General features: G+C 42.5%; 1 protein-coding gene across 1 annotated transcript; it reads left to right on the top strand.

Annotated features, from left to right (window-relative positions):
• Positions 1–6,730: 6,730 nt before the first annotated feature.
• hs3st1 (heparan sulfate (glucosamine) 3-O-sulfotransferase 1) lies at positions 6,731–11,488 on the top strand. Its single transcript, XM_082178017.1, has 2 exons — positions 6,731–6,893; positions 8,917–11,488. Exon 2 carries the CDS (start codon positions 8,952–8,954, stop codon positions 9,810–9,812), a length of 861 nt encoding a protein of 286 aa, XP_082034143.1. The 5' UTR covers positions 6,731–6,893; positions 8,917–8,951; the 3' UTR covers positions 9,813–11,488.
• The last annotated feature ends 5,111 nt before the right edge of the window (positions 11,489–16,599 follow it).

The following is a 16,599-nucleotide window of genomic DNA, read 5'->3' as shown; positions in this document are numbered from 1 at the left end:
ACAGACTCAAGAAGTTCTCACACGGGAACAGACACAGGAATTTCTCTCACGGGAAAAGACTCTGTAATTTCTCACGGGGAACAAACTCTGGAATTTCTCTCACGGGAACAGACTCGGAAATTTCTTTCACGGGAACAGACTCGGGAATTTCTCTCACGGGAACAGACTCGGGAATTTCTCTCACGGGAACAGACTCGGGAATTTCTCTCACGGGAACAGACTCGGGAATTTCTCTCACGGGAACAGACTCAGGAATTTCTCTCACGGGAACAGACTCAGGAATTTCACTGAAACAGACTCGGGAATTTCTTTCACGGGAACAGACTCGGGAATTTCTTTCACGGGAACAGACTCTGGGATTTCTCTCACAGGATCAGACTCTGGAATTTCTCTCACTGAAACAGACTCGGGAATTTCTTTCATGGGAACAAACTTGGGAATTTCTTTCACGGGAACAGACTCTGGGATTTCTCTCACAGGATCAGACTCTGGAATTTCTGTCATGGGAACAGACTCAAGAAGTTCTCACACGGGAACAGACACAGGAATTTCTCTCACGGGAAAAGACTCTGTAATTTCTCACGGGGAACAAACTCTGGAATTTCTCTCACGGGAACAGACTCGGAAATTTCTTTCACGGGAACAGACTCGGGATGTTCTCTCACGAAAACAGACTCAGGAATTTCTCTCACGGGAACAGACTCAGGAATTTCTCTCACTGAAACAGACTCGGGAATTTCTTTCATGGGAACAAACTTGGGAATTTCTTTCACGGGAACAGACTCTGGGATTTCTCTCACAGGATCAGACTCTGGAATTTCTGTCATGGGAACAGACTCAAGAAGTTCTCACACGGGAACAGACACAGGAATTTCTCTCACGGGAAAAGACTCTGTAATTTCTCACGGGGAACAAACTCTGGAATTTCTCTCACGGGAACAGACTCGGAAATTTCTTTCACGGGAACAGACTCGGGAATTTCTCTCACGGGAACAGACTCGGGAATTTCTCTCACGGGAACAGACTCGGGAATTTCTCTCACGGGAACAGACTCGGGAATTTCTCTCACGGGAACAGACTCAGGAATTTCTCTCACGGGAACAGACTCAGGAATTTCACTGAAACAGACTCGGGAATTTCTTTCACGGGAACAGACTCGGGAATTTCTTTCACGGGAACAGACTCTGGGATTTCTCTCACAGGATCAGACTCTGGAATTTCTGTCATGGGAACAGACTCAAGAAGTTCTCACACGGGAACAGACACAGGAATTTCTCTCACGGGAAAAGACTGTAATTTCTCACAGGGAACAAACTCTGTAATTTCTCTCATGGGAACAGACTCGGGAATTTCTCTCACGGGAACAAACTCGGGAATTTCTCTCACTGGAACAGACTCGGGAATTTCTCTCACGGGAACAGACTCGGGAATTTCTCTCACGGGAACAGACTCGGAAATTTCTCTCACGGGAACAGACTCTGGAATTTCTCTCACGGGAACAGACTCAGGAATTTCTCTCACTGAAACAGACTCAGGAATTTCTTTCACGGGAACAGACTCTGGGATTTCTCTCACGGGATCAGACTCTGGAATTTCTGTCATGGGAACAGACTCAAGAAGTTCTCACACGGGAACAGACACAGGAATTTCTCTCACGGGAAAAGACTGTAATTTCTCACGGGGAACAAACTCTGTAATTTCTCTCACGGGAACAGACACGGAAATTTCTCTCACGGGAACAGACTCTGGAATTTCTCTCACGGGAACAGACTCTGGATCAAAAACAAATTCAAAACGTGAACAAACACAAAACGTGACGTGTAGGATTTATTGTATTATTATCTTGTCAGTTTGTGAATCAAACCCCTGCTGTAAATCATGTCCTCATTACATACTGCTGTTTGTTGTAATCGCAGGACGCAGGAGAAATCAAACAAACACTTTTTTATTCATCCACAAAAATACATGCAGGAGAAAATAAACACACAACGAAATAAATACACAATGAAATAAAGATGATACCGGAGGAATGGAGGAAACTAAAGGCTTAAATATGATTGACAGGTGAACGTAATCAGTAACAAACTAGGGACTAATCAGGACTAAACTGAACAACCAGGAACAAAAGACAACTAAACAAAACATAATCCTGACAGTCCTGTGTTAGGGAATTTACAGTTAAAGACCCAAGGACCAGATATGATTAATGAAGACCAGGAGAAGTTAGAAGTGCAGTAGTAAGTTAGAAGTGCAGTCAATTTAAAACAAGAGTCAGAATTATAATAAATTGGAGAAAATCTTTACTGAAGATAGTTGGCCATTTCATCAGGCAGAAGTCAGCTTCAAGACTCACAAGCAGTTCGTAGGCCGCCCTTCTACATCTACACCAAGGTCTAAGCTACGTCATTACTTCAGGTTGAATGATTCTGATTGGCTAAGAAATAGATAAACAGTAAATGTGCACACATGGACTGATAGGCAGAAGCAGATCTCTGAGTTAGAGACCAGTGGCCCTTCGAGGTCACATGACTGTGTCCGGGCGCCAACATGTCGAAGAAAACAACTCAGTCGATCTCCAATAATGCCCTGGTGAAGAAAACACTGAGTATACTTGCAGCCAGACCCTATACTTCAAGTGTGTTAATGGTTAGTTAACTTGAAGCTGTTTTGGAACAACTCATTTTGTACTAAGTATATTTTAGCTGTAATTAAATTGTAGTAAAGAATAACTGTAAGTGTATTTAGTGTACTTTTGTTTGCTAAATTAGTACTTAGTATACTTTAAGTATATGCCCTTTAGGGACTAATTACATGCTTGATTAGTGATAGTAAAGTGTACTTTATTTGTGTTACAAATACATTACAAATTCATTACAAGTATCTTCCAAACATACAAGCAATATACCAAAAGTGTTTTATATTTGGGTATAAAGTATATGCTCAGTAATACCTTTGGTTTATTGCAAATACTACAAATTGCACACTTTGTCTTCAATAACAAATGCACATTAATAAACAAATATTACTTTGTTCAATATACTATTGTACACTAAATTAATTTTAAAAGTATACTTTCAGTGCATTGTTACAGTGATCATTTTCAGCACACAGTTAAAAATATACCTAAAATATATTCTTAAGTAAAGTGCAAATAAATACACTTGTAAAAACATAAACAGAATTTTCACTTCAAGTATATTTTTCTAAAATAAAGTTTTCTAAACTATACTCAAGTACATTATTTTAAAGTGTGTTAAAAGTTGAGTTGTGAAAATAGGTAAAAGCATGATGCTATATACTTTTAATATATTTAAAGATAGACAAAAAATATAAATATAATATTTGTAATGTACTATTGAAAAGGGAATATATTTCAAATACAATAAAGTATACTTTTTTCACTAGGGCTGCAACCAAGAATACTAACACACACACACACACACACACACACGCACACACACACACACACACACCACACACGCACATACACACGCGCACACACACACCACACACACACGCACGCACACGCACGCACACACATACACACACGCAAACACACACACACACACACACACAAACACACGCGCGCACACACACACACACACACACACATGCACACACACACACACACACACACACACACACACACACACACACACACACACACTCCCCCCACACACACACACGCACACACACACACACACACACACACACACACACACACACACACACACACACACACACACACACACACACACACAGAGACACACACACACACACACACACAGCTTCTTCAAGGTTGGATTGGGCCAGGCTTGAGCTATAATCAGGAGACTCTTCCCTAAACATCCCGATAACATGTTCTTTCTCTCAGTGGACACTGTAAATATAACACAGTAAATTGAAAACTCATCTTCTCCCTGAGCACTTGACCTCTAAAAAAACTAAACAAAAACAAAGGCACAAAGGCGTCTGCTAAATGACTAAATGTAAGTGTAAACGCTTTAACTAAGAAATGGCAAACTATTGGTTACAGTATTTATTAATCTTTGTTAACTTTAATATAAATACAGTTGTTCGTAGTTTGTTCATGTTACACAGTGTATTAACTAATGTTAACCAATACAACCTTTGACGTATTAGTAAATGTTGAAATTAATATGAACTAAGATTAATAAATGCTGTAGAAGTATTGTTCATTATTAGTTCATGTTCACTAATGACCCTTACTGTGAAGTGTTACTGATATACGTTCTAGCACATGTTGAAGACCTTTCATAAACAAAACATATCTATATTTCATCTCTGGAAGTCGGTCTGATGATCTACTGTTACTGTACCTCTCAGATATCACACACACACACATTAGAGGATACATGAACAACACTTCAGTGATCACACTGGCCACTTCTAGAACACAGTAGAGTCTCACAAGCCGAGAGATGTCCTTACACTCGTCTGGTATTTAGAAGGAAATATATTGATTAATACCGTGATCAGATTCAAAACGATACGCTCAGTGTTCTGCCACACTTTGACCTCCATCTAACCCTAACCCTAACCCATCGAGAAGAAGCTCTAACATATAACGCTTGTATAAATGTGTGCATCTTATAATGTTTAAGAGTTCAACAATGCAAGTGTTGAAGAACTGTGAGTTACTGACCATCTCTGATCTCTGATTGTTGAAGATTATTCAGAAATACTGCAGATTTACAGCAGAACAAAGTCCAGTGAAGAGAACAAACACACACACACACACACACAAACACACACACACACACACACACACACACACACACACACACACACACACACACACACACACACACACACACACACAAACACACACACACACCACACACACACACACACACACACACACACACACACACAGTCTCTCTCTCTTGGTAGTCCATCGTATCCGATGATGATATTCCACTTCATTTGCGGTGTACTCTTTTATGACTGTAGAGGCCAATCCTTGATCCACAAATTGTATTACATATTGAGCATGTAAAGTCTGAGTTTGTAGAGGCAGATATGGTCTTTTTTTGTTGTTTCCTTATATTCCTCTCCGATTCCAGCTGCACTATTCCTGTGTGGCAGAGCTGCTTCCAGGTGCTTCGGTTTGCTGCGGGTTCTTCAAGGCATGATGGATTAATTTGACACTTTCCTAGTGATGTTTTTAGTTGGTCTTTGTACCGCTTATTTCTGAGCCCCTGCAGATCGGTGGCCCTGATGCAGCTGACCATACAGGATTAGTGGAAGACGATCTTGAGGCATCCTAATAACATGCCCACGCCAGCGCAGATGATGCCCAGTGACTGTTGCCTCCATACTCTCTTGCAGTTTGTTCTAGCAAACACTTCAGAATGTGGTACATGGTCATAGCATGTGATCCCCAAGATTCAAAACAACACACACACACACACACACACACACACACACACACACACACACACACACACACACACACACACACACACACACACACACACACACACACACACACTCACACACAGACGGTGTTACTGGTGTCCAGAACCACTGAGAGACGTCTAATACTGTGAAGATCCGCTGTATGACACTGGTCATGAGTCTGGACATGTGTGACTGCATCTGTAGTGTTTATATCCCTGTAAATCATTTATTTTAAGTGGACTCAAATAAATAGTTAAAATGTGTGTGTGTGTGTGTGTGTGTGTGTATGTGTGTGTGTGTGTGTGTGTGTGTGTGTGTGTGTGTGTGTGTGAGTGTGTGTGTGTGTGTGTGTGTGTGTGTGTGTGTGTGTGTGTGTGTGTGTGTGTGTGTGTGTGAGTGTGTGTGTGTGTGTGTGTGTGTGTGTGAGTGTGTGTGTGTGTGTGTGTGTGTGTGTGTGTGTGTGTGTGTGTGTGTGTGTGTGTGTGTGTGTGTGTGTGTGAGTGTGTGTGTGTGTGTGTGTGTGTGTGTGTGTGTGTGTGAGTGTGGTTCAGGTGTGTGTGAGGTTCTGTTACTCACTGGAGGAAGTAGGTGCAGTGAGGTGACGATGTGTTACAGTGTGTGACATCATCAGGGTTATTTATTAATGTTTGTTAATGGAGCGGATCTGACAGTGTGTGTACACACACACACACACACACTCACACACACACACTCACACACACATCTGATAATCAACAGTCACTGATGAACATGAGTGTGTGAGCCAGTGTCTGTGATGAGTGAACACACACTCCAGCGCTGTCATCATGAGGAGATCGACAGGAACGTTCACAGTTATCTGGTTTTTAATAATAATCATAATAATTATAATATCATTCCCATCAATTTAGAAGAATGATCAAATGTTGCCTTAACATTCATATAACCAAGAAAAAAGGGTTTAAAAAATGTTTAAAACTGTTCAGAGAACATTCAGGAATGGTTTAATATCTTAATGAGAACTGTAAAGTTTTTTTTTATATTTATTTTTAGCTGAACATCTGTAATCTGCTGAACACGATTAAAAGGGGTGAAGGTATTATAATCTTCTAAACATTAACATCATGAGTGTCAGTAAAGCTGCCTGAAACAATGTGTAAATGTGAAAGGCGTTATAAAAATAAAGCTGATTTGATCAAAATTAAGTCCAAATGCAAGTGTTTTCATGCAGCGCTGGTGGGCGGGGCGCGTGACGTCGCCGGAAGGGGGCGGGGCTTCGTCTGTGACGTCTGCGCGGGGCGCGGCGCTTTATGTGAGTGAGTGCAGTCTTGCGCAGGACCTTCACGGCGCGCGTGCACGTGAGCTGGTGTGAAACTTTCACTGTTGTGTGTGTGTGTGCGAGTGTGTGTGTGTGCGAGTGTGTGTGAGATTCTCGGGATGGGTGATTCCTCTTCATAAAGAACTCTTCTCCTCATGGATTTGATCGGCAGGTAAGACTCTTCACGCTCAGTTATTGATTATGATGATTAGAACAGGATGTTTTGAGTCTAGAGATTATCTTTTAATGATTCATTTCCTTGTTACTTTGTAAATATAATCTTTTAAAGAGCAGAAATACGGTAAAAATTGCAGTTCAGCTTAATAGAGTCTCAGAAAATGACAGTCCAAGAGTTTGATCTGTCAGATCTGTCTCTAATACAGCATATGTGGGTCATTCCGTGTCAACTCTTACTTTAGTTAATATCCTTTATGAAGAGAGACGCATATAGTGATGAAAGCCAAAATATGAAATGCCATGGATGAATATTTACGGAGTAACCCACTATTTCTAAGAGTTTTCGCCTGAGATTTAAGGCTATATTACAGGGAGTGAGGAAGATCACAGCATTATTACTGTATAGATCGTTGATCTGACGGGGGAAAAGCACTTTTCATGTTTGTTTCCTCCCCAGAGTTTGCATGCCTGTAACTTAAGAAGTAATAAAGATATCTCAACATGTGTTAGTATTCTGGCTCTTAAGAAACTTTTCTTTTGGTATCTTGATTTTTAAGGCCCTTTATGGATCAGTTGCAGAGATATAATGATCTTAATGTGGCTCCAGGAGTAAAATATTAATCTCTGGAATGAAGACCGCATCTTTGGCACTGAAATATTGTTTAAATTGGTTTGTTCAATGCAGTGGTTTTGATGGAGGGAGAGAAGTGAAGTTTATAGTTTTTCATTATTTATTCTTCAAACATTCCTCTTTAAATATGATGAGTATCAGCTGTTCTGTCCACTGTAAAGGGTTCGAGTTCAAGGATCCGCACTGAGATCCTGATTCTCTGGAACTGAACCATATTGAGCCTTTAAAGTGGAGAAAGGTTAAGCGGCAGAACCTAAGAGGACGATTACATCTCTTTATCTACGGTCACAGGCATGCAGACTTTAGGGAACAAGTGCTTGTTCCCATTTTTGATTGGTCACCGTTAGCATAAAGCAACAAGGATCAACAGAACTCAAAGACCCACAAATATATCTGTAAAAATAAAATATTTTTGCTTTAATATTTCTAGTCATTTACACCACACCTGTAATTTTGCTCCAAATCTCCTCTAAAAAAATTGTGGATTACTCAATAAATATATACATTCATGCCATTTAATATTTTGGATTTCATTACTATTAATGTTTGTCTTTCTTCAAAAAAACTTTTTTTTCTAATTGAACATTTTAGCCAGGGAAGTTTCCCAAATCTGTTTGATTTGACCCGGGATGACCCGTATACAGTATAGGCTACAAGAACTTGAGAGAAATAATATCCTCATGCTTTGGTACTTTGGTAAATCTTAATTATGGCATGAAAACTCACAATTACTGTATACTAAGTCATAATTATTAGGGTAAAAACTAAAATGTTGATATTATTACTTTCTATTCCATGACTTTTTGATAATTATGACATTTTTAAGTCAGAATTTTGACTTTTAATAAATGGTTTACAAAAGGTTGACTTATTTTTCATTATGTGGCAAAATGAGTTTCTATAATAATACGAGGTGTTAATAAAGTATTCTTTCACTGAATGCACATGTTTTAATCTGAATGACAGGCTCTGTATATGATAGGGAAGCACCGATATGAACATTTTGGCCGATACCGATAATTCTTTATATTTGAAAGCCGATAACCGATATATTGGCTGATAAATCTAAATTCAAATTTTGATATAATGTTTGAGAGCCTGATTACTATTTATTTATTATTAATTATTATTTATCAGCTTTAATATATCGGTCAAAGTTTCTCATCAGGCCGATAACGCTAACATTAAAAACAAACATATATCGGCCGATACCGATGTGGTATTGATATATTGTGCATCTCTAGCATATGATGTGCCAGATTTCCTAAAATTCATAATTGATGATGAGTTTGACTAAGACACGAGAGCTTGTACTAACATCTCTCTCACATGCACTAACGTTGTTGACATATAAACATGCAGTGTGTGTGTGTGTGTGTCTCCTCAGAGGCGTGTGAGTGTGTGTCTGCTGTCCGCCTGAAGATGGCTGCCGTCGTCTTCGCTCTGCTGTGTGTTTTCCCGTCGTTCGTCTCACCGCGAGGCTCCGCCCCCCCGCCGGCCGCCGGCGCCACACCCCGCCTACCCGACGTTGTCATCATCGGCGTGAAGAAGGGCGGCACGCGCGCTCTCATCGAGATGCTAAGCCTCCACAGCGAGGTCGTGGCCGCGCAGAACGAGGTTCACTTCTTCGACTGGGATAGTCACTTCCAGCGCGGCGCGGATTGGTACGTGTCTCAGATGCCGCGCGCGCGGCCGGGTCAGCTAACGGTGGAGAAGACGCCGGCGTACTTCACCTCCAGCCGCGTCCCCGAGCGGATCCTGCAAACCCTTCCTGACGTGCGGCTAATGCTAATCGTGCGCGAGCCGACGGAGCGCCTGCTGTCGGATTACACACAGCTCTTCCACAACCGCCTGGAGAAGCGCAAACGCCAGGAATCGCTGGAGTCGCTGCTAATGCGCGACGGCGAACTCAACCTGGACTACAAAGCGTTGAACCGAAGCCTGTATCATGTTCACCTTGAGCGCTGGCTCGCCGTGTTCCCCAGGACTCGCCTGCACCTGGTGGACGGAGACGCGCTGATCCGCGACCCGCTGGCGGAGATGAGGAAGGTGGAGGAGTTCCTCCAGCTGGAGCCGCAGATCAACGCTTCAAACTTCTACTTCAACCAGACCAAGGGCTTCTACTGTCTGCGCGAGCGGCGGCGCGAGCGATGCCTTCACCGCTCCAAGGGACGCAAACACCCGCGTGTCGAGCCCCAGATCCTGCGCAAACTCCACGAGTACTTCCACGAACCCAACCTGAAGTTCTTCCAGCTCGCCGGACGGACATTCGACTGGAAGTGAGGCGCTCTTCTTCATTCTTTACACAGCTCGTGAGACGCTCTTCTTCATTCTTTACGCAGCTCGTACTATTGGCCAGTGCTGGACAGAGATCAGTGTTCTGGTGTTGGTGGAATATAAGCTGAAGGACTGAATCTACTCAACCAATTGCACTCCTGGATAACTGGAACTTCATCAGTGACGCCGGTTCAATGTGTTTCAAAGGTAAAACACATCATTATATTTTTTTAATGCCAGTTTCTGAAGAGTTTTTGAATCGTTCACTGCAATAATGATGTTCTTCCTCAGTGTTTCCGTCTCGTTTTTCAGCTCTAATATCTAAACATTCTTAAATCAAGATGCATTTACTGGAGAAGAAGCATGACTGAAGAAGTAATGGATTAGTTCACTTTAAAAAAAAGTTTTGCTGATAGTTTACTCTCCCCGATGTCATCTGAGATATCCACGTCTTTCTCTCTTCAGTCGAAAAGAAATGAAGGTTTTTGAGGAAAACATTCCAGGATTTTTCTTCATATAATGGACTTCAATGGCAACTATTCCAATGTTCAAAGAAGGTGCAGATGTCCGTCTCAGTGCAGCTTCAAAGTCTCGACACGATCCCAGTCGAGAAATAAGAGTCTTATCTACCGAAACCATCGGCCATTTTCTAAATAAAAAAATTAAATAAATATATATATACTTTTTAACCACAAATGCCCGTTGTTTCATCTCTGAGATGTGCCACGCATTGCATCATCACGTTGGAAAGGTCACGAAAAAAATTAAAAATTAAATAATAATAAATTAAAACAAAGATGTCGGACGATTTTGAAGTTTGGATGACATTTTTCGCCCTTCCCTCCTTCATGAACCGGAGAACACAGACAGATAACTCACACATATGACGAGACGCGTGAGCTTTCCATCGTGATGACGTAATGCGTGGCACATCTCAGAGATGAAACACAACGGGCATTTGTGGTTAAAACGTTTTTTTTTTTTTTTTTTTTTTAATGACGATGGTTTCGCGAGATAAGACTCTTATTTATCGACTGGGATCGTGTCGAGACGTTGAAGCTGCACTGAGACGGACATCTGAACCTTCAAACCATTGGTTGCCACTGAAGTCCATTATATGGAGAAAAATCCTGGAATGTTTTCCTCAAAAACCTTAATTTCTGTTCGACTGAAGAGAGAACGACGTGGATATCTCGCATGACATCGGGTGAGTCAACTATCAGCAGAACATGTTTTGAAAGTGAACTAATCCTTAAGACTTGTTTAATGAAAACTGTTTAAAACTAGAACAAATATCTGGAAAATTGGAATCTTGTTTCTTCTTTAACATCTTCAGATTCTTCTCCAGTAACTGTGTCTTGATGTAAGAGTGTTTATATATCAGTGTTGGAGGACGAGGCAGAAACACTGAGGAAGATCATCATCATGCTTCTCGTGTTTCAGAGCCGCTAGCAAACGTGTATTCAGAGATATGGACATATGCATGTGAAATAAAACTATGTTATACTTTAATACAGTTATGATCAGTGTACAGTTTTCACTGCTGCTAATTTGTTGAATGTGTGTCTTAATATTAGTCAGAATGACAGAAATGTTCCTCTCATTTCATCACATGATCTATTCTGTTTATTACATGTTTTATATGAAGGAATTGTTCATTAATAAAGTTATTTTTGCTATGATCTGGTGTACTGTGGTTTTCTGTGTTTTGCTGGAGTGTGTGTGTGTGTGTGTGTGTGTGTGTGTGTGTGTGTGTGTGTGTGAGAGAGAGAGAGAGAGAGAGCGAGCGTGAGTGTGTGTGTGTGTGTGTGTGTGAGAGAGAGAGAGAGAGAGAGAGAGAGAGAGAGCGTGAGTGTGTGTGTGTGTGTGTGTGTGTGAGAGAGAGAGAGAGAGCGTGAGTGTTGGTCTAGGAAATTCTGATCATATTTGTGAGCAGAGACTGAAGTGCTGGAGAGTTTGAGTTCTGTGTCTGTAATCATAACCGGACGTTACTGAGGAACACGAGAAATACTGTAACTCGAGAACAACACATAGTTCTGCACTGTTATCTGTGTGTGTGTGTGTGTGTGTGAGAGAGAGAGAGAGTGTGAGAGAGTGTGTGTGTGTGTGTTGAACCCTGCTCGTCAGTGTAATGGAGTGTGTGTGTGAGAGAGAGAGAGAGAGAGAGAGAGGGAGAGAGAGAGTGTGTGTGTGTGTGTGTGTGTGTGTGTGTGTGTGTGTGTGTGTGTGTGTGTGTGTGTGTGTGTGTGTGTTGAACCCTGCTCGTCAGTGTAATGGAGTGTGTGTGTGTGTGTGTGTGTGTGTGTGTGTGTGTGTGTGTTGAACCCTGCTCGTCAGTGTAATGCAGGGCTGGACTGGGACAGAAAATCGGCCCTGGCATTTTGGCCCAGACTGGCCCACTACATATGATCATAAACACCACCCATCTTTGCACGCCCTTGAATATGTTTTTGTTCAACTCCTATTCATTAAAACCACTAATGCCATGTAATGAGTGAGTATAAACGAGTGAGAGTTAACAGATGAAATAAGTACAAAATTGTAATTTATTAATACAATTGAACTCCACTCCACAGTGATGAATCCTAAAACAAGCTATAAGCTGCATTGGCATAGCAATACCAGTGTTTCTCACAGGATTTTTGGTAAAACTGTGGTGGGTGGACCTCAGTCCTTCTAGGGGAGTTTGGGGGCATGCTCCCCCTAAGAAAATTGTGTGCATTTTAATGTTATATTCATCAATCTGGTGCAGTTTGAGGGTTCGAAATTAAAAGCTCCAACCCACATTCAGTGTGCAAATTAAACAAAGAAAAAAATCAAACCTCTTTTAGTAACAGTGTCTGTCTATATTACACTACTACATAATAATAATTATAATATTAATCTCATGACAGTAGCCTAATAGCCATATATTGTAAAACAAATGCACTGAAAAATAAAGAAAACTTTCATAATTAGTTTTGTACTAATTTCTAATCTTGAAAGAGATAAGCACATGATCTTTTATTTTGACGGAAACTGCATCAAGCTTTTATTTTGGCGGAAAACATGGATAAAAAACATCTCTTTAAACTTCTAGTAAATTGCTGTAATCGTCAACTATGCAGATGTGGAAATAATGCGTAACTGGGTAATGGGTTCCTACACTCATAGCCAAAGTGTTTTGAACGTAGTTCTGCTTACCGCAGACACTTTCTCATCTCTCTCCTGATCCTCCTCATCAGCCACGGGAGCTGATGAAGGTCCTGCTGCTGCTGCAGAAAACATATATTTTGACACATTTTACAGCGTCTGCTTGAAGGGCCTGTATCTATTGGTCACGCTATTTCTCTGCACATTCCTTGCGTTTCTTCTCCATGTCTCAGACTATTCTGACAGATACACGACATTGCACGCTCACTCAAATCCAAAGGGGGAGGTGTTTAAAGATGTGATTGGGCCAGCTCAGTGTCAATCAAGAAAACAACCAATCTACTGATCTACGCGTTTCATGGGCCGGTCTGTCAGTGGAAAAAAAACTAACGCTTACTTTTTTTTGACCAATGCATTACACCGGCACTAACCCAGCGCCGTCAATTAAACAAAACAAAACGAATGGGCCGCCGATGTATGAGTTTTATGGGCCGTAAAAAAAAAAAAAGTATGAGATGTATCGGCCCAAAAAGCACGTCGGCCCACCGGGCATTTGCCCGGTATGCCAGATTACCAGTCCAGCCCTGGTGTAATGGAGTGTGTGTGTGTGTGTGTGTGTGTGTGTGTGAGAGAGAGAGAGAGAGAGAGAGAGAGAGAGAGAGAGAGTGAGTGTGTGTGTGTGTGTGTGTGTGTGTGTGTGTGTGTGTTGAACCCTGCTCGTCAGTGTAATGGAGTGTGTGTGTGTGTGTGTGTGTATGTTGAACCCTGTAATGGAGTGTGTGTCGGCAGGACTGATCAGGTCCTTCGGCTCTTCTGCTGTTTCTCAGTGATTGTGCAACAGTTATTCAGTCGAATCTTCTGCTTGTGTTTGAGTTCAGTGTCAGATTTTGTGATGTTTTTTATTTTGAGTGTGTGTGTGTGTGTGTGTGTGTGTGTGTGTGTGAGAGTGTGTGTGTGTGTGTGTGTGTGTGTGAGTGAGTGATGTGGCCTGTTCTGTGATCGGCCCAGATTAATCAGATCTGGATGTTTTCATGATTCACTGTCTATGAACTCATTCAGTGTGAAGCTCACAGAGTTACCATTGTGTGTGTGTGTGTGTGTCTGTGTGTGTCTCTGTGTGTGTGTGTAACTGATCATGTGTAAGTGTGTGTGTGTGTGTGTGTGTGTGTGTGTGTGTGTGTGTAACTGGTCATGTGTAAGTGTGTGTGTGTGTGTAACTGGTCATGTGTAAGTGTGTGTAACTGTGTGTGTGTGTGTGTGTGTGTGTGTGTGTGTGTGTAACTGGTCGTGTGTGTGTGTAACTGGTCATGTGTAAGTGTGTGTGTGTAACTGGTCATGTGTAAGTGTGTGTAACTGGTCATGTTTAAGTGTGTGTAACTGGTCATGTGTAAGTGTGTGTGTGTGTGTGTGTGTAACTGGTCATGTGTAAGTGTGTGTGAGTGTGTGACTGGTCGTGTGTGTGTGTGTGTGTGTGTGTGTAAGTGTGTGTGTGTGTGTGTGTGTGTGTGTGTGTGTGTAACTGGTCATGTGTAAGTGTGTGTAACTGTGTGTGTGTGTGTGTGTGTGTGTAACTGGTCGTGTGTGTGTGTAACTGGTCATGTGTAAGTGTGTGTGTGTAACTGGTCATGTGTAAGTGTGTGTAACTGGTCATGTTTAAGTGTGTGTAACTGGTCATGTGTAAGTGTGTGTGTGTGTGTGTGTGTGTGTGTGTGTGTGTGTGTGTGTAACTGGTCATGTGTAAGTGTGTGTGAGTGTGTGACTGGTCGTGTGTGTGTGTGTGTGTGTGTGTGTGTGTGTGTGTAAGTGTGTGTGTGTGTGTAACTGGTCATGTGTAAGTGTGTGTGTGTGTGTGTGTGTAACTGGTCATGTGTAAGTGTGTGTGTGTGTGTGTGTAACTGGTCATGTGTAAGTGTGTGTGTGTGTGTGTGTGACTGGTCGTGTGTGTGTGTGTGTGTGTGTGTGTGTGTGTGTGTGTGTGTGTGTGTGTGTGTAACTGGTCATGTGTAAGTGTGTGTGTGTGTGTGTGTGTGTGTGTGTGTGTAACTGGTCATGTGTAAGTGTGTGTGTGTGTGTGTGTGTAACTGGTCATGTGTAAGTGGTCATGTGTAAGTGTGTGTGTAACTGGTCATGTGTAAGTGTCTGTGTGTGTGTGTGTGTGTGTGTGTGTGTGTGTGTGTGTAACGTCATGTGTAAGTGTGTGTGTGTGTGTAACTGGTCATGTGTAAGTGTGTGTGTGTGTGTGTGTGTGTGTGTAACTGGTCATGTGTAAGTGTGTGTGTGTGTGTGTGTGTAACTGGTTATGTGTGTGTGTGTGTGTGTGTGTGTGTGTGTGTGTGTGTGTGTGTGTAAGTGTGTGTAACTGTTCATGTGTAAGTGTGTGTGTGCGCGCGTGTAACTGGTCATGTGTAAGTGTGTGTGTAACTGGTCATGTGTAAGTGTGTGTGTGTGTGTGTGTGTGTGTGTAACTGATCATGTGTAAGTGTGTGTGTGTGTGTGTGTGTGTGTGTAACTGATCATGTGTAAGTGTGTGTGTGTGTGTGTGTGTGTGTGTGTAACTGGTCATGCTCAGACTCACCACACACACACACACACACACACACACACACACACTGTCATCATCTGCTGTGTATGAATGTGGTTTTCCTGCTTGTGTTTGTCATCGGGATCGGTCAGGACACACACTTCCCCCAGCGTATCCCATGATTCAGCACTACACACACACACTGCATTTACTGGAAAATTTGTTCAAGCACACACACTCGTCTATCACTCAAACACTTACATTTACATTTAGTAATTTAGCAGATGCTTTTGTCCAAAGCGACTTACAAACGAGGACTAAATTAAGCGAATCATCATGAAGGGGCAAAAACAACACAAGAAGTGCTCAAACACACACAGTTCAGGCATTACTCAGAGTAGCAGAAGCCAGACAAGCGAGGATTAAAGGAAAAAGGAGAGAATTTTTATTTTTATGAGGTGAAGTGCTCACGGAAGAGAAGAGTTCAGCTGTGTTCTGAATGTTGTCAGGGATTCTGCGTTCCGGATGAGGGTGGAGAGATCATCACCAGCAGGGAACCGTGAATGAGAATGTTCTGGAAAGTGATGTTGTGGCTCTCTGTGATGGACGTCGCTCGATGACCGATCGTAGGCCTCTGGTAGGCGTCGCTCGTTGACCAATCGTAGGCCTCTGGTAGTCGTCGCTCGTTGACTGATCGTAGGCTTCTGGTAGACGTCGCTCGTTGACCGATCGTAGGCTTCTGGTAGTCGTCGCTCGCTGACCGATCGTAGGCCTCTGGTAGACGTCGCTCGTTGACCGATCGTAGGCCTCTGGTAGACGTCGCTCGCTGACCGATCGTAGGCCTCTGGTAGACGTCGCTCGTTGACCGATCGTAGGCCTCTGGTAGGCGTCGCTCGTTGACCGATCGTAGGCTTCTGGTAGTCGTCGCTCGCTGACCGATCGTAGGCCTCTGGTAGACGTCGCTCGTTGACCGATCGTAGGCTTCTGGTAGTCGTCGCTCGCTGACTGATCGTAGGCCTCTGGTAGGCGTCGCTCGTTGACCGATCGTAGGCTTCTGGTAGTCGTCGCTCGCTGACCGATCGTAGGCCTCTGGTAGACGTCGCTCGTTGACCGATCGTAGGCCTCTGGTAGACGTCGCTC

The sequence above is a fragment of the Leuciscus leuciscus genome, assembly GCF_965113295.1.
Source record: "Leuciscus leuciscus genome assembly, chromosome: 8".
Lineage (NCBI taxonomy): Eukaryota > Metazoa > Chordata > Actinopteri > Cypriniformes > Leuciscidae > Leuciscus > Leuciscus leuciscus.
The sequence above is the reverse complement of the archived record's forward strand: the minus strand, read 5'-3'. Positions and strand labels throughout refer to the sequence as shown.

Coding starts and splice junctions, on each gene's coding strand:
- hs3st1 (XM_082178017.1), top strand. CDS start 8,952: ATGGCTGCCGTCGTCTTCGCTCTGCTGTGTGTTTTCCCGTCGTTCGTC.